The sequence below is a fragment of the Xenopus laevis genome, chromosome 2S, assembly GCF_017654675.1.
Source record: "Xenopus laevis strain J_2021 chromosome 2S, Xenopus_laevis_v10.1, whole genome shotgun sequence".
Taxonomy (NCBI): Eukaryota; Metazoa; Chordata; class Amphibia; order Anura; family Pipidae; genus Xenopus; species Xenopus laevis.
In genome coordinates this window covers 72,440,633-72,466,731 of record NC_054374.1, presented here as the reverse complement: position 1 = coordinate 72,466,731, position 26,099 = coordinate 72,440,633, and the positions used below count along the sequence as shown (strand labels likewise).

Here is a 26,099-nt window from a genome sequence, read left to right as displayed (position 1 = left end):
CACATTTTGGTTACGCGAAATGCCAGCCGTTTTTAAGCATTTTGTGCTCTCTCACTTTAGGGGCATTTTCTGAGGGGAAACCTATAGTTTACCTAGGAAAATTATACATTGTTTTTTTCGGTAGAAACTGAGCTTTCTAAATCTGCCTGAGTTTTCATGTATTTCCACCTGTGCAAAAAAATTTATAGTGCTAAATAACAAAAAAAAATGAAAAATTACCATTTTTCATCGTATATCAATTTATACCAGAAAAATATTTCATTTTACAGATGAAAATCCAACTTATTTGGAAAGCCTTATGTCTCTCGAACGTGCCAATACCAGATATGTATAGTTTTAGGGAGATTTAGGATTTCTGTACAGCAAAAACTCCCGGCAGTATATTACTGAATTTTGAAAGCACTAAGGCAGAAAACGGCATGCTTTAGATTCCAAGGCAAAAAATCCTGAAACCATAGGTTTACCCCAGAAAACCATACATTTTTGAAAAGTACACATTCTGCCGATTACAAAATGGGTAACTATGTCTCTCTACTCCCAACTACCAAACAGAAAAGCTTGTCTGAACATAGCGGTTTTTCAAAATAAAATTCAAAATTTTGAAAAATCATTTCAAAGGTTTTATTTTGCTGCTCCGCATATCCCAAACTATATTACGTACCAAGAAAAAGCACCTGAAATATGATTGCCAGGGGTCCACTGAACAGTTTGATACCCATTATGCATAGGTTTACCAAAGTATCTGGCATTTAGAGACACAAATATGAAGTTAGCGCATCCAAATTGTTCAGGACTTTACTTCAGCTACTGAGAAATCAAAACATTGACTGCATTTTTTGTGGGGTAAAAACACAGAAATATATGTTTACCCCCCAAACCCATATATTTTTGGAAAGAACACATTCTACAGAATCTAAAATGGGTACCCATGCCTTTCTGCTCCAAACTACTGAGTCGCAAGGCTTTCCCAAAATTGTCGGTTTTGATGAAATATCTGAAAATTGCCTCAAAGCTTCAACTTCCCAGCACCATATCACCCATGTATCATTACGTACTAAGAAAAAGCACCCTAAATATGATTGCCAGGGTTCCTCTGAACATTTTGGTGGCCATTGTTCATAAGTTTACCAAAGTATCTGGCATTTAGAGGCCCCAAAATGAAGTTAGCGCATACAAACAGTCCCGTGAGTAACTTCAGCTAATGAAAAATCAACACATTGACTGCATTTTTGTGGGGTAAAAACACAGAAATATATGTTTACCCCCCAAAACCCATATATTTTTGGAAAGTACACATTCTACCGAATCTAAAATGGGTACCCATGCCTTTCTGCTCCAAACTACTGAGTCGCAAGGCCTTCCCACAATTGTCGGTTTTGGTGAAATATCTGAAAATTGCCTCAAAGCTTCAACTTCTCAGCACCATATCACCCATGTATCGTTACGCACCAAGAAAAAACACCCTAAATATGATTGCCAGGGTTCCTCCAAACAGTTTGGTAGCCATTGTTCATAGGTTTACCAAAGTATCTGGCAGTTAGAGGCCTCAAAATGAAGTTAGCGCATACAAATAGTCCTGTGGGTAACTTCATATAATGAGAAATCAACACATTGACTGCATTTTTGTGGGGTAAAAACACAGAAATATATGTTTACCCCCCCAAACCCATATATTTTTGGAAAGAACACATTCTACAGAATCTAAAATGGGTACCCATGCCTTTCTGCTCCAAACTACTGAGTCGCAAGGCTTTCCCAAAATTGTCGGTTTTGGTGAAATATCTGAAAATTGCCTCAAAGCTTCAACTTCCCAGCACCATATCACCCATGTATCATTACGTACTAAGAAAAAGCACCCTAAATATGATTGCCAGGGTTCCTCTGAACATTTTGGTGGCCATTGTTCATAAGTTTACCAAAGTATCTGGCATTTAGAGGCCCCAAAATGAAGTTAGCGCATACAAACAGTCCCGTGGGTAACTTCAGCTAATGAAAAATCAACACATTGACTGCATTTTTGTGGGGTAAAAACACAGAAATATATGTTTACCCCCCCAAAACCCATATATTTTTGGAAAGTACACATTCTACCGAATCTAAAATGGGTACCCATGCCTTTCTGCTCCAAACTACTGAGTCGCAAGGCTTTCCCACAATTGTCGGTTTTGGTGAAATATCTGAAAATTGCCTCAAAGCTTCAACTTCTCAGCACCATATCACCCATGTATCGTTGCGCACCAAGAAAAAACACCCTAAATATGATTGCCAGGGTTCCTCCAAACAGTTTGGTGGCCATTGTTCATAGGTTTACCAAAGTATCTGGCAGTTAGAGGCCTCAAAATGAAGTTAGCGCATACAAATAGTCCTGTGGGTAACTTCATCTAATGAAAAATCAACACATTGACTGCATTTTTGTGGGGTAAAAACACAGAAATATATGTTTACCCCCCAAACCCATATATTTTTGGAAAGTACACATTCTACAGAATCTAAAATGGATACCCATGCCTTTCTGCTCCAAACTACTGAGTCGCAAGGCTTTCCCACAATTGTCGGTTTTGGTGAAATATCTGAAAATTGCCTCAAAGCTTCAACTTCTCAGCACCATATCACCCATGTATCGTTACGCACCAAAAAAAAACACCCTAAATATGATTGCCAGGGTTCCTCTGAACATTTTGGTGGCCATTGTTCATAAGTTTACCAAAGTGTCTGGCATTTAGAGGCCCCAAAATGAAGTTAGTGCATACAAACAGTCCCGTGGTTAACTTCATCTAATGAAAAATCAACACATTGACTGCATTTTTGTGGGGTAAAAACACAGAAATATATGTTTACCCCCCAAACCCATATATTTTTGGAAAGTACACATTCTACTGAATCTAAAATGGGTACCCATGCCTTTCTGCTCCAAACTACTGAGTCGCAAGGCTTTCCCACAATTGTCGGTTTTGGTGAAATATCTGAAAATTGCCTCAAAGCTTCAACTTCTCAGCCCCATATCACCCATGTATCGTTACGCACCAAGAAAAAGCACCCTAAATATGATTGCCAGGGTTCCTCCAAACAGTTTGGTGGCCATTGTTCATAGGTTTACCAAAGTATCTGGCATTTAGAGGCCTCAAAATGAAGTTAGCGCATACAAATTGTCCTGTGGGTAACTTCAGCTAATGAAAAATCAACACATTGACTGCATTTTTGTGGGGTAAAAACACAGAAATATATGTTTACCCCCCAAAACCCATATATTTTTGGAAAGTACACATTCTACAGAATCTAAAATGGGTACCCATGCCTTTCTGTTCCAAACTACTGAGTCGCAAGGCTTTCCCACAATTGTCGGTTTTGGTGAAATATCTGAAAATTGCCTCAAAGCTTCAACTTCTCAGCACCATATCACCCATGTATCGTTACGCACCAAAAAAAAACACCCTAAATATGATTGCCAGGGGTCCTCCAAACAGTTTGGTGCCCACTGTGCATAGGTTTACCAAAGTATATGGCAGTTAGAGGCCCCAAAATGAAGTTAGCGCATACAAATAGTCCTGTGGGTAACTTCAGCTAATGAAAAATCAACACATTGACTGCATTTTTGTGGGGTAAAAACACAGAAATATATGTTTACCCCCCAAACCCATATATTTTTGGAAAGTACACATTATACAGAATCTAAAATGGGTACCCATGCCTTTCTGCCCCAAACTACTGAGTCGCAAGGCTTTGCCAAATTTGGCGGTTTTGGTAAAATATTCTGAAAATTGCCTCAAAGCTTCAACTTTCCAGCATCGTATTGTCCATGTATCATTACCAGCATAAAGCATCCTAAATATAAACATAGGGGTCTACTAAACAGTTTGATGCCCAATGTGCATAGATATACCAAACTATGTGGGGCACAGAGACCCCCCAAATGACAATATGTATAGACATTTTCACGGCTGACGCGCTGGCTGCTGCAATATAACCACCCGGTGTGTGTATTATGCGACATTAGACCACCTAACAGTACAGAGACCCCAGAAAACCATATATTTTCAGAAAGTACACATTCTGACGAATCCAATATGGGTAAATAAGCGTTTCTACTGCAAACTGCCAAACTGCAAAGCAATGCTGAACATAACGGTTTTTATCAAATTTCTGAAAATCGTCACAAAGCTTGAATTTTACCCCATTATATGCCCCACATTTCGTAACTTATCAGCATAAAACATCCTGAATATGAACGCCAGGGGTCTACTTAACACTTTGATGCCCAATATGCATAGATATACCAAACTATGTGGCGCACAGAGACCCCCAAATGACAATAGTGTATACATTTTCACGGCTGACGTGCGCTGGCTGCTGCAATATAAGCACCCGGTGTGTGTAATATGCGACATTAGACCCCCCTAACAGTACAGAGACCCCAGAAAACCATATATTTTCGGAAAGTACACATTCTGACGAATCCAATATGGGTAAATATGTGTTCCTACTGCAAACTGTCAAACTGCAAAGCAATGCTGAACGTAACGGTTTTTATCAAATTTCTGAAAATCGTCACAAAGCTTGAATTTTATCCCATTATATGCCCCACATTTCGTAACTTATCAGCATAAAACATCCTAAATATGAGCGCCAGGGGTCTACTGAACACTTTGATGCCCAAAATGCATAGATATACCAAACTATGTGGCGCACAGAGACCCCCAAATGACAATATGTATAGACATTTTCACGGCTGACACGCTGGCTGCAGCAATATAACCACCCAGTGTGTGTGTATTATGCGACATTAGACCACCTAACAGTACAGAGACCCCAGAAAACCATATATTTTCAGAAAGTACACATTCTGACGAATCCAATATGGGTAAATAAGTGTTTCTACTGCAAACTGCCAAACTGCAAAGCAATGCTGAACATAACGGTTTTTATCAAATTTCTGAAAATCGTCACAAAGCTTGAATTTTACCCCATTATATGCCCCACATTTCGTAACTTATCAGCATAAAACATCCTGAATATGAACGCCAGGGGTCTACTTAACACTTTGATGCCCAATATGCATAGATATACCAAACTATGTGGCGCACAGAGACCCCCAAATGACAATAGTGTATACATTTTCACGGCTGACGCGCGCTGGCTGCTGCAATATAAGCACCCGGTGTGTGTAATATGCGACATTAGACCCCCCTAACAGTACAGAGACCCCAGAAAACCATATATTTTCGCAAAGTACACATTCTGACGAATCCAATATGGGTAAATATGTGTTCCTACTGCAAACTGTCAAACTGCAAAGCAATGCTGAACGTAACGGTTTTTATCAAATTTCTGAAAATCGTCACAAAGCTTGAATTTTACCCCATTATATGCCCCACATTTCGTAACTTATCAGCATAAAACATCCTGAATATGAACGCCAGGGGTCTACTAAACACTTTGATGCCCAATATGCATAGATATACCAAACTATGTGGCGCACAGAGACCCCCAAATGACAATAGTGTATACATTTTCACGGCTGATGCGCGCTGGCTGCTGCAATACAAGCACCTGGTGTGTGTAATATGCGACATTAGACCCCCCTAACAGTACAGAGACCCCAGAAAACCATATATTTTCAGAAAGTACACATTTTGACGAATCCAATATGGGTAAATATGTGTTCCTACTGCAAACTGTCAAACTGCAAAGCAATGCTGAACGTAACGGTTTTTATCAAATTTCTGAACATCGTCACAAAGCTTGAATTTTACCCCATTATATGCCCCACATTTCGTAACTTATCAGCATAAAACATCCTAAATATGAGCGCATGGGGTCTACTGAACACTTTGATGCCCAATATGCATAGATATACCAAACTATGTGGCGCACAGAGACCCCCAAATGACAATATGTATAGACATTTTCACGGCTGACGCGCTGGCTGCTGCAATATAACCACCCGGTGTGTGTATTATGCGACATTAGACCACCTAACAGCACAGAGACCCCAGAAAACCATATATTTTCAGAAAGTACACATTTTGACGAATCCAATATGGGTAAATAAGTGTTTCTACTGCAAACTGCCAAACTGCAAAGCAATGCTGAACATAACGGTTTTTATGAAATTTCTGAAAATCGTCACAAAGCTTGAATTTTACCCCATTATATGCCCCACATTTCGTAGCTTATCAGCATAAAACATCCTAAATATGAGCGCCAGGGGTCTACTGAACACTTTGATGCCCAATATGCATAGATATACCAAAGTATGTGGCGCACAGAGACCCCCAAATGACAATATGTATAGACATTTTCACAGCTGACGCGCTGGCTGCTGCAATATAAGCACCTGGTGTGTGTAATATGCGACATTAGATCCCCCTAACAGTACAGAGACCCCAGAAAACCATATATTTTCAGAAAGTACACATTCTGACGAATCCAATATATGGGTAAATAAGTGTTTCTACTGCAAACTGCCAAACTGCAAAGCAATGCTGAACATAACGGTTTTTATCAAATTTCTGAAAATCGTCACAAAGCTTGAATTTTACCCCATTATGTGCCCCACATTTCGTAACGTATCAGCATAAAACATCCTAAATATGAACGCCAGGGGTCTACTGAACACTTTGATGCCCAATATGCATAGATATACCAAACTATGTGGCGCACAGAGACCCACAAATGGATATATAGTAGATAAAATTTACATAGGCAAAACAAAATAACACAGAACAGTGTGAAATGCAAATAAATCACCAAAAACTAATAAAACCACAAAAATCAATGCTTTTTTTTTTCACACTAGTGTAATCGGCCACCAGAATTACCGTTTGAATATTTTAGCTGGGCCAAATCGATTATACGGACAGAAACAAGTGAACAACACAAATGCAGAGCTGAAAATGCAATAAAATGGCAAAAAATTCAATAAAATGGCTAAAAATGCACCAAAATACCCAAAATTGCAATATAACCACCAAAATAACATACAAATGCTATTGCACAGTACGGTTAGCGAATACGCTATTCGGAACGGCAATAAAACATTTTTTTTAGCCCAAAAAGAGACGATGCGATAAGAAAAAAAAAAAAAAAAAACAAAGCCATATATGTACATATGCGTGTGCACAACGGGTAAATTGCATGTTATTTGCGCGTGTGCAAGTGTACATGGGTGCTGTGAGTGTGTGTGACCCCCCCAATCCCCAAAAATCTATGTGTGAGTGTGTGTAAGTGTGAATGTAAGTGTATATTACTGTAATAAGTGTGTGTTGGTGTGTTTGTGTGTTTTTGTGTGTGTAAATGTTACACTTACCTGGGGTAGATGCCTCAGATCGATGAGAGAGGGCTCCACGCAGCAGATCTGCAGCTCCAACGGTCATCAGCCATGTGGGGGCGGAGCTGGGCGGAAGTGCAGCGCAGGCAGCAGCAGGACGCATAGGAAACGCGTCCCTGCTGCTGCTTTGGGGCCCCTGGGCGATCGCGCCCCAGGGGCCACACGATCCCCTGCTCTGCTCGTTGTCTAGGGGCAGGGGATCGTGAAGGAGCGGAGCGAGCGGCTCTAACAGCCGCTCCTCCGCTCGCAAACCCGGAAGTGCTGCAGAACGTAGAATCTACGATCTGTGGCACTTTGGTCCTTTGATCCACAGAACGTAGATTCTACGTTCTGTGGCACTTAAAGGGTTAAATACCAGCAGCTTGGCAAGCCCTAATATGCAGGCCCATCTCTTCTAAAATGAAGCAATGTTAAAAGCATAAATGGAGCACACTTTTTGTAGTAGCTCTTGCAATTTCTGCCCCCAAACGCATGTTAGATTATCACTAGGTTCTCTGAAAAACATTGTAAAGCAGTGATCTACATATTCAGTCATTTTAGTGCTTTAGCACACGGCAGATTTCTGCAATGCTATTTAAAAATAAGGAGATGACAAATTACTCTTAAGGGCTTTAGATTTAGTCACCAGGCGACTAATCGCCTCTTCTTCGAGGCCGAACTGCCTTCCCCCTGCTAAAATGAAAAATCCCTTGCGGTAATGCACTTGCGGTGCTTAGATTTCCGAAGTCGCCCGAAGTGGAAAGTTCGGACGACTTTGGAAATCTAAGTGCCGCAAGTGCATTACCGCAAGGGATTTCTCATTTTAGCAGGGGGAAGGCAGTTCGGGAAGATTGTCGCCTCGAAGAAGAGGCAATTAGTCGCCAGGCGATTAAATCTAAAGTAATTTGTCATCTCCTTATTTTTAAATAACATTGCCATTGAATAAATACTGCCCAGTGCTGTGAAATCATGTATTCCGGGAGAAATCCCTGGCAGTGGAGCAATGCTGCCTTATGTGGTTTCACTTTAACTGATCTCTGGGTGGAGTTTACATTCTTAACGATTTGCTCAACAGTGCCGTTTTTACCAGGAAGGAAATATGACCTTTCTGTAATAAGATTGCTTGCTTTGCTGCACCTCTGCATGCCGTGAGTATTTTGCCTCTGATTTATTCTGATTATTTTATTTAAAACGTGCAGGATTCTTATACTTCTCCATTATGCTTGTACTTTTTTGTTTTTAGTTTCCTAGCAGCTAACTTTCCAATCCCTCGGAGAATAATTATAGTTGATAGCTATCTGCACGGTCACATTAAAACTGGGTTCTCGTGCACCAAGCAGGGTTTTCGGAGATCAGAAGAATTTAAATGTTTAAACTACTTTTTTCTTTAAAATCTGTTTGGGTAATTCACCAGAACATTTTTAGTTATAGCTAAAGAATAACTTCCTGAAACGTGTCTTATCTCTGATATGTTGGTCAGAGGTATATAGTTAGTCATTGTAATAAAATCTTTTCTATGCTTGTACTTTTTTTTTTTTTTTTTAGTTTGGTAGCAGCTAACTTTCCAATCCCTCTGAGAATAATTCTAGTTGATAGCTGTCTGCACAAGCCAGATTAAAACTGGGTTCTCGTGCACAAAACATGATTTTTGTAAAATCAGAAGCGTTTAAATTTTTCAAGATACTTTTAAATCTGTTTGGGTAATACATCAGAACTTTGTCTGTTATAGCTAAAGAATAACTTCCTGAAACATGTCTTATCTCTGATATGTGGGTCAGAGGGATGGATATATGTGTATTCACTGTAATATCTGTTCTATGCTTATTTACACACACAAAGGAACAGTTACATCGAAAAAATTAAAGTGGTTTAAAGGAATAATGGGGGCAGCCATTCAAAGAAGAAAAGGCTTGGGTTACACAGCTATTGCATATAAGCTCTATAGAACATACGAGTGGTGGCAGACGAGGGTACTGTGGGAGATTAGTCACCCAGCGACAAATCGCCTTTTCTTCGGTCGACTAGTCTCCCCTAAATTCCCGACGGCTACCATGTAAATCTCCAGCCAGCAATTTAAATTCGATTTAGGGGCGATTATTTGCCCAAAAAAGAGGTGATTTGAAGCTGTGCGAGTAAACTCCCCCAGTAGCCTTGTCTGACATCACCATAATGGTGTTATCTGTTATCCATTAGTTAACTTGTGTCATATAGCCTTTTTTCAATTTCCACCATTGCTACACAGCAGTTTGATTATATTAACTATAGTAGTGTTTCTGAAGCAAACACATCAGTTTTACCAGTGCAGGGCAACACTACATGATATTTTCATTACTTTAAAACACTTTTTTATTTTTTGGTGTTACTGTTCCTTTAGGAAGGTTAAATACTGTTAACCTTTTGTGCTCATACACCACTGACAGGTCAAAGACTGCAAGGTTCATATTTGCTTTATTTAGATATTTACTTGCACATTGTTCCCTTCCACAACTCGCATTCCCCCTCCTCCTATGTTGCTAGCCGGTGCTTGAGTGCATGCAACAGGCCCTTCTATCTATTGCATACATGAAATTTAGGGACAATGTAAAGCTTGACTTCGTGATAACTTCCACAAAATGGCACCTGCTTGTTGTGATCATGGATGCTAAAGAATGAAAGTGACAGTGTTTAAATAATTTGTTTATTAAAAATACAGATTATTGTGCTTGATTGAAGAGAATTTTTATTTTATAGGGTAAAAGGTCTCCTTTAAAGGGTTTCATTTTTTATTTGTGGGTTTTGAGTGATTTAGCTTTTTATTCAGTAGCTCTCCCATTTGCAATCTGGTTGCCCTAGTCCATATTGCCTGTATGCATTAAATTGAATAAGAGACTGGAATTTGAATAGGACAGGACATGAATAGAAAGATCAGTAATAAATAGCAGCAGTAATTATACATTTGCTGCCTTAAAGAGTATTTGTTGTATTAAGATCAAGTCAGTGTCGTAACTATTGAGTAAGCAGACCCCACGTTTGCACTTGGTGTTTCTGTTCCTTTAATTGGGCTGCTTGTATAGTACCATAACCTGTAAAAAAGTCTGTGTAAAGCTTGACTGTTTTATTTAGCTAGGAAGGAAACAACCATCTGATTACACTTCTCTGTACAATCAGTTTTTCCAAATTTAGTTTTTTCACCTATTACATATTTGTTTTAGGCACACACACTGGCTTTGGGTTTTAAATATCTTGTGTTTTCTACAGGTCTGACCATTTAACAGACAACTTTGGTTAAAAATGTCAAAAAACAAATCAAAGTCCAGGTCACCATCTTCCCGCTCCATGTCCAGATCACGGTCCCGATCCTTCTCAAAGTCTCGTTCCCGTTCAAGGTCTCTGTCACACTCTAGAAAACGTAGACACAGGTAAGAATCCATCATTTATTCACATTTTCTGCAGCATTTCTAATCATTTGTATTGGGATTTAGTTGGTAGTTTTGAAAGTCCTGTGCAAACCTTTGAACAGGGTAACTGATCAAATTACCTCCTCTGGTATATGTGGAACTAACCAACAGATCCGGAATTGGTATAGTCAAACTTGCCAGTTGCAAATAAGTTGTTTGGTTGTCAGATGTATGACTAAATGATTTAAATTCTCTATTTCAACTCACTAGTCAAACATGCAAAAAGGAAAGGCCCTTGTGTTGCCCTCCTTAGATATTCTGTTGAATGATTATGCTTTATAATGATTGGTAGCATATCTTGGATAATTGGAAAAGCAAGCGGTTTGAGCATAGCTTTATCTACTAGTTACCAGTTATGTTATCACATACCATACCCTATAAACAGTCAAGTTATTTGGGTTTTTGATTACGTCTGACCCTAGTCAAATCCTGCGTAATTATGACATGGGCCTTAGACTGTTAGGTGCTATTTGTGTCACGGCTACTAAACTTCAGAATATACCCTGTAATCATGACAATTGTCTCTGCTAAAACACTCGCATCACATAATCTGTCAAAAAATGCCTTTGCAGTTTGAGCAGTTGCGTGATTTGTTTTTTTTAGCACAGACCATTCTCTGTCTAAGGCAGAACATTTCTGTTTAGTAGCTGTGACAAATAGTACTGTGTGCCATTGTCCCATGGGTCCACTGGTACCGAGTCCAGTGTGGGTGGAAAGTAGCGTGCAAACCTCTTCATGCTATTATCTTTGTATAAAATAATGGCTATTGAACAGGGATGTAACTAGGGCTATGCAGCACACACACAGTCAATTGACATTTACATTTTTACATACTTTGGCTGCAATATTATAATGAAACCGGTTTTTGTACACCCATTGAATGCTTAACTGGTACAGAGCAATAGTGTCTTAAAGGGGCCTTTCCTAGGCTTTGCAGAATGATTATAAGGTTATTTGTAATTTTGTTATTTGTTTTTTTTTTTTTTAGTTTTGAAGCTGTAATAGCCGTTACCCTGCCTATCTGGGTATTCCCTCACAATCTGCTCTGTTCAGAAAACCTCACGGCCAGCGGCCGTCTCATCTGCCCACCCACCAATTAATAAAACAGGCAGTTATTTTTACAGCACACAGCTGAGGGGGAGAGTCTAGCACAAGCAATAAAATAACCTTACAGTGACACAGCACATTACTAGTTTTTTATTTCCACTACACTTACCGAATCCGAACAATCTCCTTGCGCTCGCTGCAATGCACCCTTTTTTTGTGCTGTCATTATTCATAATTGTTTTAATACAAAATAATATGAGAGAATGTAATTCTAAGCAACATTCCCATAAAGGTCAGATTAATCTACTTCAATATATATTTTTTTTAAAGAAACAGTAACACAAATGTTTTAATTACATAAAAATTATTTTGCAGTGCATTGGTAAACGTTATGTGTCTGCTTTACCAAGACTACTATAGTTTTATATAAACAAGCTACTGGGTAGCCATGGGGCAGCCAGTCACACTATAACATGAGAAAGGCACAGGCTGCTTAGCAGATAATAGATGAGCTCTGTAATAGAATACAATGGGATTCTATAGAATGCACCTGTGATCTGCTATGTAACCTGTGCTTTGAATGGCTGTCCCCATGGTTTATACAGTAAGTAAGTGTTGCTGTTCCTTTATATTTAATCTAAATGTAGTTGCTGATGGAAGCAGTATTTGTTTATCTTCTGACTCTTGAAATAATGTAGCAAAAGTCAGTTCATCTTTAGACCTGTTAATTAACTGTCTTTTGGTACATTGTTTCTGAAGTCAGCACCATATGTGCAGAGACTATAATCAACCAGACTGATGCATCTTTTCCATTATCAATAGTGATGGGCGAATTTATTCGGCAGGCGCAAATTCACGGTGAATTCCTGCGATTCGCCGCTGGCAAATAAATTTGCAAAACCGCCGTCATTAAAAAGACGTTTTTTTAGACACCGGCGCAATTTAGTCAAAAACGAGATGCTGGCTCCGTTTCGCGGGAACTTTTCGGCAAAGGGAAACGCCCCAATTTCGCCCATCACTAATTATCAATTCGATTTACTGTTCACTTTAATCCCAACAAATGTATGCAATATATATTGTATGTAAAATATTTTCTTTTATTATACAAAACCGTTTGAAGATCCTCCTTAGATTTACTGTGGTTCTGACCTTTGACCAGCTCTGATTAAATGATTAGCAAATCCAGGGCTAACATTTTCTTCTGTCATATTTTTAATTCAAGGAACTGAAACTCCAAACAAGGTTATAGTTTGTGTCTGTTTTTATGTTTGAATCATATCAAGATCTCTGAATAACACTCACCGGGGTGGGGGTAGGGTGTTCTATAGAAAAAGACATAACTTAAAAACTAATGGTTTAGTGCAGGGATCCCCAACCTTTTGAACCCGTGAGCAACATTCAGAAGTAAAAGGAGTTGGGGAGCAACACATGCATTTAGTAGCCCCTGTGTGGATTGTCAACCGACATTGAGACTCTGTATGGCAGTGAACTAGTTTTTATGCATCCAAAAGCTTGCCTCCAAGCCTGGAATTCAAAAATAATCACCTGCTTTGAGGCCACTGGGAGCAACATCCAAGGGGTTGGAGAGCAACATGTTGCTCACGAGCTACTGGTTGGGGACCACTGGTTTAGTGGTTGGATGAGACCAAGACACGGTTTAAATCAATGTGTAGGGTGCAAGTCTAACAATACAGTAGGATACATACAGCATATGTATGCTAAAAATGTCAGTGTAGGATTTGTTCAGTAATTGATACTTTTGCAAGGATTATGGATAGATTGTAAGCTCTACTGTGCATTGGTGCCTCTCTTACCTCTTGTGTTCTGCCTTGAGACGCAATTTTGGGCTTCTTCAGGGATGCATGTGTCCCTTCAGATGATTTACATTAATGCTTGTGGGAAGTTAACTCAGAACGTTTTTTTGCGGATAGGTTGATTAAACATGGGCAACAATACATCCCGTGGGCCTATACCCTTTTTCGTTGTTTGGCTACAGTTCAGCCGTCATTTTATCTATCTGGCGGTATTCATGACCAGTCATAAAGAAACAAACTTAGCGTTTTCTTGTGTTTTCTTGAAATGATTTAGAATAAGCGGTTTTTTTTTTTGGCTAACTGATGTAATAATATTACTATTATCACTATATTGGACTTCGGGCACAGTGTGTTGTGTGCTGTTCAGCTAACTTAGGGCAATGACACTTGAGGAAGATTAGTCGCCTGCAATTAATATTTTCAAGGGGTGACAAATGCTTTCCCACCGGCGATGCAACTGTGGTGGACTATGAAAAAAACGAAGCACCACATATGTTCTACCACCGCCAATTGACTTTATCACTGCTGGGAAAGCATTTGGAGGAGATGAATCACCCACAGAAGCGATTTGTTGTGGGATACTAATCTTCTCATGTCCTTGCACTTAAGAGCTGATAGTGTGCTATAAAGCTTTATTCTTGTTTGTGCAGTTGTCATATGTTGATGGGGTTAATGTTTTGCATTTTCTATGAGCTAAAAATGAAAGCCCCACTGGGAAGTTTGTAAATGATAATTAAGTCTATTAGGCAGAGCCTCTATTCCCTTGCTTTTTTTGCCTGCCATTTGTGACAAGTGATTTAAATTGATAGTTCTTGTCCCATGTGGTGTTAGAGCTCATCTCCAAGCAACCGGGCTCCTCCTTATCTGAATGTGTCTGACAGGCACTGGTTAGACCCTTTTAGTGTTTGCTTTTTTTCTTTGCCAGAAGACCCTAAAATCCTTGTTTTGCTACTTGCCTTTTTAAAATACCATACGTTTGCATGTATGTTACTCACCAAATGGAAGATTACCTTTGTTCAATGGAAATCAGTGGTTGAAATGTTATATTCCCTGGGGGACTGTGAAAAAAGCTGTTCTCTCTTGGGTTTATATCTGAACAACCTTGTGGCTGCTTACAGCAGTTGTGTAGTCTCCTTCAGCAGGCCAGCTTTGCACTTCTATTCCTGCTAAACCTAATAAAATGAAATCGAAGAAGAAGAAGAGGTAAGGAGCTTAAACATTTCAACTGCTATATTTAATTTTACTTGTTGCCAAATCCATTCTGCAGACAAGCGGTTGTCGGTGTATATTTAGATTGGTCTTTTTTCAATCTAAATGTTCAAATTAAGCTTTATCTCTGTTTATGGCGCTATGCACATTTTATCACACATAATAAGCTTAGATTGTAATCTCTCATAAACAAGGGCCCTTTAAAACTCCTGTATTTAGTCAGTATTGTGTGTATGTTTGATTTGTACATACTTCTATTGGACAGTGCTGTGGAATATTTTGGAAATTTAAAAATTGTTTAGATAAATCATGTATTTTCAGGAAAGACTAGAATCAGTTTGCTAAGCTTTAACCCAAAATGCGGGTGCGCTAGGAGCAGAGATGCAGATCCTAGGGAGCTCTGATTTAAGGATCATTCCGTATTTTTTAAATTTCGCACACTGTTTAGTGAGTTGCTTTTTGAAATGTTGATGATCAGTTTAACAATATTACAATCGGGGGGGATATTGGAACGAGCAAATTTGGTATTCTGTTAATGTGTGACACTTTGCTCTTTGCACAACTTTCTACAGCTTCCCAGGTGTATTTGTATATTTTTTTTAATGCTCTGGTTTGTGCAATGTCTCATCATATTTTTTCAACTACTATAGATAAAAAATATAATGCATGAATGATTTTACAAAGACTTAATTTTGTCTTTGTTTCGTTTTACGGTCATCCACATTTCCCAGTTGAAATAAAGCTTCACTGCATTTAAAACTTGGGGGGAAAAAAACTAAATCCCCCTCTCTAGACAGGGAAATTCTGTGAGCCTCAAATCTATTAGCAATGGGGCAGTAGCTTAATTTACATTAAGTATTTTGTTCTTCATTTGGACAAGTTTTTGGAGCATAAGTGCAATTTTTCATGAGTGTAAGTTTTTATATATAAAATAGTAATTCACTTAAAGGAAAAGGACACCTTATTTATGATGATGATGATAATAATAATTATAATATCACATTTTTTGATTTCTTTTTTTTTAAAGGTGGAAAACATTTTTTTTATTTTTGTAGAAAGAAAAAACTAATTTTTTGATTAATTAAACCTTGAAGTCCAAATAAAAAAAGTACTCCATCTCAAACCTGCCGAGGTTATTTAAAAGTCAATGGCAGATAGGTTTCGTACAATAATCTGAAAAAATGGTACGATTTGGATCTTTTGCATGACTTTATATAGTCTTTTCCCGCACCAGATTTTTTCAAAGTTAATTGATAAATACAGTAAAAATATGGATGGGAGTTTGATCAAAGTGGTGAGAAATTTTCGAACTTTAGTAAATAACCCCCTGGTGTCTGGATGTTACCTATTGTTCACTGGGTAGTCGCACAATGGGTTGTATGTATTGGCCCTAGTTTGGGTCATCAGGTTGGTAATCCTGCTTCTCTTCTCCCTGGTTGGTTATTTCATACACTTTCTAATAAAACTTGAAAATGACAAGTTTTGATTTTTACACACCCGATTTTAAGATTTCCTGTATTTTACACTGTTTTTGTGGTCCTGCCAATATATAATGCACACACTCCTGTTTTCGTTGTTGGTCTGTGCTCTACAGAAGTACAGTACACTTGTTTCTTTGGGGGGGATTTTGTCCAGTTCCTTCATCTTTTGAGTTTAGTTGACACATCTGACCTTGCGTACCACTTCCCATTTTATTGCGTTAGATACATGATTGGCACATTTATTTATTTTTAAATTTGTCTGTAGGTATGCATAGTAGGTATTCATTTGGAAAGACTGCACATGAATTAACATTTGTTTGAAAATTAGTGGGATGTACATTGCTATTTCTGCACTTAACAGGTTATGGCAACTGTGTGTAAACAGTGCTCATTAGCTTGTTGCTGAAAATTGTTATGTATTCATTTGCATTTTCATTTACTCTGGAATAATTTTACCTTAGCAACTTTTTAATTGGTCTTTGTTTTTTTAAAAAGCCGCCTGGTTCTTTTTAAATTTGCCATTATTCAGGGCTTCTCATCTTCTATTTTCACAAACTGCCGCCTGATATCTTGGATAATTAAGCCCTAGCAATCCGATAGCTGCTATGTTTCCAAGCACGACAGCTGCACAAACAGATGTAAAATGAATAAATCACAAAAAAAAAAAAAAATTACGAGTTACATATTTTAACTTTTATATTTTTACTTGTGAAACTAGGGCCCTATGGTTGAGCATAAAGGGAAAGGGGCTTCGGTTCTTCATTATTATAAATGCTTTCATAGTACATGGTTTTCTAATCGGTAAATTAATTACAGGACATCTGTGGCATCTAAATTTACTGCAAGCTATCTAGTACCATCAAACGTTACTGGCAGCGTAAACTTATCTTATATTTAAGGTTTATTCCGCATATAATTTTTCATGGGAAAAATTATAATTGGAACAGGCTGTACTCTGGGAAACCCCCCTTTTTAACAATGTTGTAGGCCACCATTTAGCCCATATTAGATGTAAGAACATATTATTAATAGAGTGGGAATTCAAACAGCTACAGTATATTCGTATTGTGACCCATAAAAAAACAAGCTTAGGTATAGGTATGTATATATTGCACACTATTTTAGAAGTGTTTTGAGCCAACTATCGAAATACAACACTTTTGAAGGATTAAATCAATTTCTTTATTGTTTGGATTTGGTACATCCCTAGAAAGAATGCATGCTGTAGCACTTGTTTCCTTTACCTGGGCAAATTTACATATACAAATATACGTCCCAGTAGCTCTTGTCCAGTAATTCTAATTGTGTTTAAGCAAGAAAAGGCATATACAGAAAGAGAACATCATTTTGGAAACATTCTTGAAGCCCAGCATATTTTAATTTGTGTACTTGAAACTAGCAGATCTTTGTGGATTCTGAAACCCCTGCAACAAATATACAGTGGAGCTTGAAAGTTTATGTGACCTAAAACATCATCTGATTTTAAACATGTTCTAAAAGTAGGTAAAAAAACCTAGTTAAACAAATGATACACAAATTATTATAATTAGTCGTGTATTTATTGGGGGAAAATGATCCAATAACCTCTGTGCGTGACACTTTTGTATTCGTTCCTGTAAGATGTGATTTGTGTGCAAACAGCAACTTGACAATGTCCAGATATGTTTTTCCTCAATTGGCTCAAATAGGATTTTCCTATACAAATATAGCTGGAGTAGTTTATGTAGCTTAGACTGTTGGGACTAGTCAGTATGAAATACTGACGTGGCTTACTTCTGTTTATTTATTAACAGGAGAACCACCTACTGGCTAAAGCATAGCATTACAGCTACTGATAGCTTTTTAACCTTTGCTGCACATTAAACTGCTTGATTCCAGCTGTGCTGCTGTCACCATATGTTTAGATGTTTTTATAAAAAATCTCTCTAATCCTGGCACTTAAAACCATTTAAAACTAAATTTTATTGGTATTTCACAGCCCTGGGTTTTTTTCCCAATAAAAGGCATATAAACTATATAGATTGGCTTGTATAATGTGTTGCGTATAGGTACCAATCTTTTATGTTTGTAGAAAAGTTTTCATATAGGGCAGCTGACTTTGCTTTATTTGAAATCCTTGCATTAAGCAGTCTTTGTCTTATCCAGTTCTAGGTCTCGCTCAAGATCTTACTCTCCTAGTTATAACCGAGAGAGAAATCACCCCAGAGTTTACCAAAATCGGGATTTCCGTGGCCACAATAGAGGATATCGGAGGCCTTACTATTTTAGAGGCCGGGGAAGAGGATTTTACCCAAGAGGCCAGCATAACCGTGGTGGGTATGGAAACTATCGCCCTAACTGGCAGAATTACAACAGACAACCTTACAGCCCTCGACGAGGTCGATCTCGATCCCGCTCTCCAAAGCGGAGATCTGGATCTCCAAGGTCACGGAGTCGTTCTAGGAATTCAGACAAATCCACTTCTGATCGGTCAAGATCTTCTTCCTCAAGATCTTCTTCCAACCATAGCAGGGTGGAAGTTTCTAAGCGTAAGTCTAAGAAGGAGAAGAAAAGTCATTCCAAGGACCAGAGAGGGTCTGCACAGCCTGTAGATGATGACTCAAAAGAACAGTCTGGATCTGGAGGAGCAGACACTGGCAGCAAAACAGAGGGGTCCAAGGCATGGCAGGATGTGGAAGCTTATGATACAAGCCCAGTTCCACAGGATAGTCCTGCAGAGCGTGCTCCAACAGTAAAAAGCTCTGTTCAGTCTGTGGTGGTTAGGCGTTGCTCGCCAAGACCTAGCCCTGTGCAAAAGACCAGCCCACCCTCCCCTTCTGTTTTGCAAAGCAGTGGAGCATACAGGGCTTCTTCTCGCCAGAGTCCATTTGACCAGAGTTTGAGCCCACCGCGAAAGAGTCCTCTTGCGAAGAGCCCACCATTGGGTTCTTTATATGGTAATCAAAAGGAAGAGGGCAGGTCTGCAGAGATGGCCGCACCAATAGGAACTGGGTATAAAAGGTAAGCCGTATTGTCAAGAAGCTTTCCTGACATTTAAATGCAAATGACATTACAAATAGTACTGTATATTAATGAAGTTCTTTTGCTAAGCTTTGCATAGCATATTTAACAGCCATTGTGTAAAGACAAAACTTTACATTTAAGTCCACAGAGGATTATGCTAGCGATGCTTATCTAGAGGGCTCTAGTACCAGGCCAGCGTTCATTAAAGTGTTTGCTTCGCATTTATTCTTTTCCATTTAGCACCTACAGGAACCTTTTATAGACTGAGGAGTGCTGCCAATGTTAGGAAGAGGCACGTCCAGTTTCATATGTTATGGAACCTTGAGCAATAACTTTGGGCACATAGATGTTCCCTGTCAAAGGATAGGTACACCTCAGGTCTGATGCAGTAAGCCCTGCTAATTGGTGTGTCGTTTATAGTCTTATCTTTTATTGTGTTTTCATAGCCCTTGATGGGGACCAAAATGCCTTAGGCTTTCTATGCCAACTACTTATGTTGGGGATTGCGGCCTGTCCCTTCCCATGTACTGCATTGCTGTAATCCGCATGTGGTTAATAAATTGAGCCTAAAACTTGCAAGTGCATGTATGGGAAACTGTTATCCAGAATGCTCGGGACCTGGGATGTTCCGGATAACGGATCTTTGGATCTTCGTCACTTTAAGTCTGCTAGAAAATCATGTAGTCATTAAATCCAATAGGCTGGTTCTGCTTCCAATAAGGATTCATTTAATCTTAGTTTTAACCAAGTGCAAGGTACTGTAGTATTATTATTCTAGAGAAAGGGGAAATCGTTTTTTAAAATTTGAGTTAATTTGGCCTTTCTTTAATTCAGAACCTTCTGGATAACAAGTTTCTGAATGACTGATCCCATACCTGTATTTGTTCACAAATACCATAAAATTGACATGGACCAAGGGATACTTGCATGTGATTAAATCATATAGTAGAACCAATTTAACTTGTCTTCTGTACATTGACCAAACAAAAATGGAAAATTGTTGATTGCTGGCAGTGTGAACTTTACTGTTCAACACTTTAATGTAGTAACAGTTGTCAATATTTTAGTCGTAAACTACTTAACAGCTATTGCTACAAGTGTTTACACTATCTTTAAAAATAAATGCATAAATAAGTTGCATTTTTGTCTGATTATGTTATTTTCCAGTTGTAAATAGACTTTTCTGTTTATATTTGAAATAGAAAATAGTTGCTCATACAAGCAATTCATTCTGATTGGAAGATTTTCGCTGTATCTTAGCTTGTATGGTGCTTTTGAAGAAAATTCTAAATTCAGATAATTTCTGTGCTTTTTAATACTATTTTTGTTAAAAAAAATTGTGTTCATTTTTATTCACAGTATGCAGGCAATTTTTAAATCCTCTAGGCAACTTGCATCAAACAGTTTGAAGTATTTTTTGCCCACTGGGGCTTTGTTTTCCAGTCTGTTCTTTTAAAGACAAAATCTTCGCAACAGTGGAAAAAAAAGTGTCATGATCTTAAAATGCAGACAAAATAAATTAAGATTAAAAGCAAAATCAAAAATTCCGTTCTGCCAAACACAGGTTGGTAAAGTGACTGCAGTAGTTTGGATAAAAGCCTTATTCTCAGATCCAAAGATAAGTTAGGACATTTAATGGTAAGTAGTTCTGCTTTTTATTGCACCCTGGTAGAAACTGCCAACACCCCTTGACCATCTTGACAGCAGCAGCTGAGCAGGTTAAAGTGAGCTGATGTATAATGGAAACATTTTATCAATGGGTGATTACTGAAAGATTTGTGAAAGACCAGATTTTTTCCAAGTCATTTAATGACCTTTGTAAAGATATTACAGTTTCAGTATCATGGCTACATAATTATGTTAGGGTAAGAAATACATTATTGGGTACATAACCGTGGTTTTCCTAACTTCCTAAACTCTAGTTTAGCCTCATTTCCGTTTTTTGAGTTTCCAACTCTTGATATATCTTGTGATTTGTTTTAGATAAGGAAATAAAGGCATTCATTTTGGGTAATATTATAATGGCAATATTACCAGGCATTTTTAGATTATTTTTTTTAATCAGCATAGAATTGCTTCACCTTATTTTTCCACAGAAATTCCATAATCCAATATGAAATTATCCATCACCTGAGTTTTTTTTATTCTTTATTTATTTACCACTAAACTGTAACTTCTGAAATTCAAGCCATATATTCCACTATTTGTGTTGCTGTACATTCATATATGGGGTACTTCTACAGTAAAGCTGGTGTTTTGTGTTTCTATTGACCTTGAAATAATTTTGGTCTTAATATTCTGTACTTTTTGTGATCAGTGCCCAATATTTGTTTCCTAGGTTTATGGAAGAACAAAGAAATAAGGCTGCTGAACTAGAGAAAGAAAATAAAGATAAGGATAAGATGTCAAGCCTGGAGAGAATGAAGGATCGTACCAGTCCGACAGATTTTGCAATGAACGAGCTAGAAAAGGCTTATCGGAAAAGTCAGTCACCAAAGCGCTTCAAAATGCGGGATGGATTTGAGAAATTAAAACTTGCAGAGCTGCGTTTTGCCAAAGAGGAAGCAGAACAGGAGAAAAAAGGTCGGTCCAGAAAGGATTCTGACAGCGACTCCAAAAACCAAGACCCATATGACCCTGCCAAGTGGGAAGAGTTGTCCTTCATACCGTCTGCTAAAGAAAAACGGAGGAAATCAGAAGATATGGATGATGATCCATATATAGAAAGGCCCAAAAAGGAAGAGAAGTCATCAAAGAGAGAATCTGCTCATAAAGGGTTTCTCCCAGAAAAGAATTTTAAGGTGACTGGCTTTAAGTCTGTAAAGGAGAGGAGCGAGTCGCCTCCAGTCATAAAGTCTGCAGAAGTCAGGGACAAGGAGAAAGTATCCGCTAAGGAAGAACTGGCTTTCACAAAATCCACTTTCTGTATAAGTCGGGAAGCTGGTCCTAGTGTGCGACTTGATTCCTTTGATGAAGATCTTGCACGGTAGGACACTAATATGTGTGCCTGATACCTTTACATATAAGCTCTTAAATTTTTTTTCTTTTATGAATTCTCATATATACTAAGGTCATTTTAAGGTTAAGTGATTCCCTGTGTTTTGACAGCTTCATCTGCTCTACAGCAAGAAAATCTCATGCAGGCATCTCAAGATTGATCAAAGGCACATTTGTCATGTGTTTGCTCCGATTTTTTTTTTTGATTTTTTTTTTAATTTTATAGGAGCATGAAGAGTGCCAGTACTGGCACAATTACTACCTAAAAAATTTTTTGGTGGTAATTGCCATACTTCATTTTGCAATTAAAGTTACTATTTATATCTGTATTTACAGGTAAAATACACCCTTTCGAAAGGGGTTCACCTTTAAATTAACTTTGTGTGATGTAGAGTGATATTCTGAGATATGCAGTTGGTCTTCATTTATTTGTGAGATTTTTATTTACACAATAAAGCAGCACGCATTCCTGCGACCATAGCCATGAGGAATCCTGTGCCTATGATTACGTATCTGTTGATACGAAACGCGTTAGGACGCTTACTTTTTAACTACATGGAATAAAGTTACAATTTTATCCTCATGGCTATGGTCGCAGGAGTGCGTGCTGCTTTATTGTGAAGATAGAATTTGCCTAAGCTACGGGTTCGGGGCACGGCACCTGGACCATTCGGCTAATTCGGTGAGTCAAAGCCCTTCGGCTGTTTTCCGTTCATTGACTAATTTAAGTGAAGGGCCTGGGGTCTGGACACCCAGGTCAAACCTTTCTGCTTGGTAAGAATTGCCAAGCGATTCATTTAATAATATACTATTTTCACCTACAAGGGACCTAACCCGTGAAATTTATAAGTAATCTAAAATCAATATAGCTTTAATGTATGTGTCTATAATTGTCGTGAGAAGATTAGAGCCGGTTTTTCTCCTTTTTCATAGATTTTTATTTAGCAGCTCTCCAGTTTGCAATTTCAGCAATCCAGTTGCTAGGGTCAAAATCACCATAGCAACCATGCATGGCTAGGAATATGAGTCTACCACATGAATAGGAGAAGCCCTGAATAGAAAGATAAGTAATAAAAAGTAGTACACTTAAAACGTGTAAGACTACAGAGCATTTGCTTTTAGATGGGGTTGGTAAACCCCCCCCATTTGAAAGCTGTAAACAGGCAAGCTTATAATTCAAAAACTAATAAACAAAGTCATTCTATGACCTACTGAAAGTTAAGTTAAAAGTGAACCACCACAATGCAGTTTACAAAATGCTCCTCGAAACATTGACATGTTTAATACTCAGTGGTATGTTAGAGGCAATTGTTTAACAGTTGATTAGTGGTTGATTATCGATTTAATGGAGACTTGTACTGTGAAGTGTCTTTTTATTACAATATTATTTTGTTCCTAATAACTTACAGCCCAAGTGGAGTACTGGCCCAAGAGCGGAAGCTGTCCCGTGATCTAGTTCACAGCAACAAAAAGGATCAGGAGTTCAAGTCTATTTTTCAGCATATTCAGTCTGCACAGCCTCAGCGCAGCCCTTCTGAACTGTTTGCTCAGCATATTGTTACTATCGTGCATCATGTAAAAGGTAACGTATGCTACAGACACAGTAGTGATAAGAAATCAACATTAAAACAATGCATCTGCCACATGTGTGTTTGTCACAGTCAGTCTGCCATGTGTCTATCAAAATTGGGAATTATATTTTATTTATATTGCTCTGGCACACTTTATGCAGTGCTTGACATTCCCTGCCCCGGTTGTGCTTACAGTCTAAGGTCCCTATAAAAATCACACACACTCTAGGTTTTATTTCATTAGCATGCAGAAGCCAGATAACCTGTCTGTATGTTTGTAAAGTGTGGGAGTAAACTGGAGTACCCAGATGAATCCCACACTGACTCGCACAACTCGCTTTGTATTAGCTAAAGATAAGTGCATACAAGTTATAATTTAAAGTGAGAATTCCTAAAAGTGTAATAGCTTGCCACATATGACTATGAAGATTTTTGTTCATCCAGGCAATGGTATATCTAGTATAAACAACTGAACTTGCTGAGTAATCACTGCCGCATGATTTATGGATGCTCAGTGTAATCAACGTGTAGTACAGTTTGAAGCATCTGCCCCTTTGGTGACTGCTGATGCAACTTCATAATTAATGTTTCATTGTTATACATGGCACCTTTGATGCCCAGTCTCTCAAATTGTTGTCAACCAAGTAGAGACTATATTCTAGCCGTTCATTCCATTTCATTTAGGGGGTTATTTACTAAAGTCCGAATTTTTCTGGTCTGAGTTTTAAAGGGGAGAACACCATCTCCGGGGACACACAGGAACAATGGGGTAAAGTGCTCCTCCCACCAGAAGGCAGGACACTGCAGTAATGACAGAATTGTGGCCCCTCCCTCATCTTTTAACTGCTGTCTGCAGAGGATTGGCTCCATGCTACCTACAGTTGACCATTTACTCATCTGCAGCTCAACACTGGGCTACTCTCTCCCCAGGGTCACTATCTGCTGGCACAGTCTCAAATGTGGCTCCTCTCCCTCCCTCTTATGGATTCAGGTAACACTGCTGCTGCACGTATATCCCAACACATCCTCCGTATAGCTGAAGGCAGGGGTGATTTATTCACCAGGGAAGCAGACAAACACTGTCTGCAGTGACGTTTTTTCTTGTATGTTCAAAAGACAAGTACAAGTTTAAGGAGGGCTAACCTAGCCCACTTTTCCCTGATTACAGCTCGTAACCACACACAGGTTACAAAGCCTCCTGAGCTTTCCTCAGCAGGGTATATCTGACCACAGCACTTCGCATGCAGGGGCATCACCACACAGGTCTCCTTAGATGTGCCAGCCCATGCCATCTCTATCTCAATCCCGATCAGGCCTCCATACCTTAATTCACTTCCTCAAGTGACAAAATACTGGAAAAATTAGCAGACATTCCTGCACCCTTGGCCAAGCACAAGCATGATTCTGGTAAGAAAGACACTTAAGGTCCTTACTTCGAACCCATCTCTGTCGGAGGATGATGTCAGGGAAGGGAGAAGTTTTCTCCTCGGGACATTCTGATTCAGTGGGAGAGGATAGTTCTTGATTCTCCTAACATTGACAACCTTATAAGAGCAGTGTTGGAGGTATTACAAATTGAGGGAGCAGATCCTGCTCTTGATAAAACTAAGTCTTTTTAAGAAGCATCATAAGGCATCTGCCACCTTTCCTGCTCATGAACAGCTGCAGGCCGGTATCCTGGGTGAATAGCAAGCACCAGAGAGAAGATTTTCAGGTCACCAGACTTTTCACTACCGTACTAAATACAGCTAGGCTAATGGTCCGCTACTCGGCACTGTTGGTCGCAGCTCGCAGGTTTCTTTGGCAGAAACTGGTGGGCTCCTTCAAAACAAACCTAAGTCTAGCTTCAATGCTAGATGGGGCAGCTCCTTTCAAACCTCCAGCTTTCGCAACTACAAGACTAGTTCTTCATGTTATTCCACCGCTTTCAAAGAGTGGTTTTCCAGCAACATCAAGTCTCCCTGGCATTCTCTAAAAACCCCAGCCAAAGCCCTCGGGAGAGAGAATAAACTGGGAGGCAGACTTCCAAAACCACACCCTTAGGCAGTCCTACCTGGCGCAGAAGAGGATGCCTCCCATGTGCCAGCAGGTATATTCTACTTGAGTATTGGGAGCCTCGTGGGCTCATAGACATATGGCGTCTGCTGATCAGGTTTGCAAGACGGCTACTTAGTCCTCCTTACACACCTTTACAGATTTTACCATTTCAATACATACCTCTCTGCGGAAGTGGC

General features: G+C 38.9%; 1 protein-coding gene across 8 annotated transcripts in view; it reads left to right on the top strand.

Moving 5' to 3' along the window:
* thrap3.S (thyroid hormone receptor associated protein 3 S homeolog) overlaps positions 1 to 26,099 on the top strand; it is a 48,387-nt gene that overhangs the window by 14,472 nt on the left and 7,816 nt on the right. For 6 of the 8 annotated variants that reach the window (XM_041583043.1, XM_041583044.1, NM_001103187.1 and 3 more), the window contains 4 exon segments: positions 10,544 to 10,704; positions 18,440 to 19,294; positions 21,636 to 22,283; positions 23,704 to 23,876. In XM_041583043.1, coding sequence (XP_041438977.1) covers positions 10,577 to 10,704; positions 18,440 to 19,294; positions 21,636 to 22,283; positions 23,704 to 23,876 — 1,804 coding nt within the window. In that variant the 5' untranslated portion in view covers positions 10,544 to 10,576. 8 annotated transcript variants of the gene reach the window in all.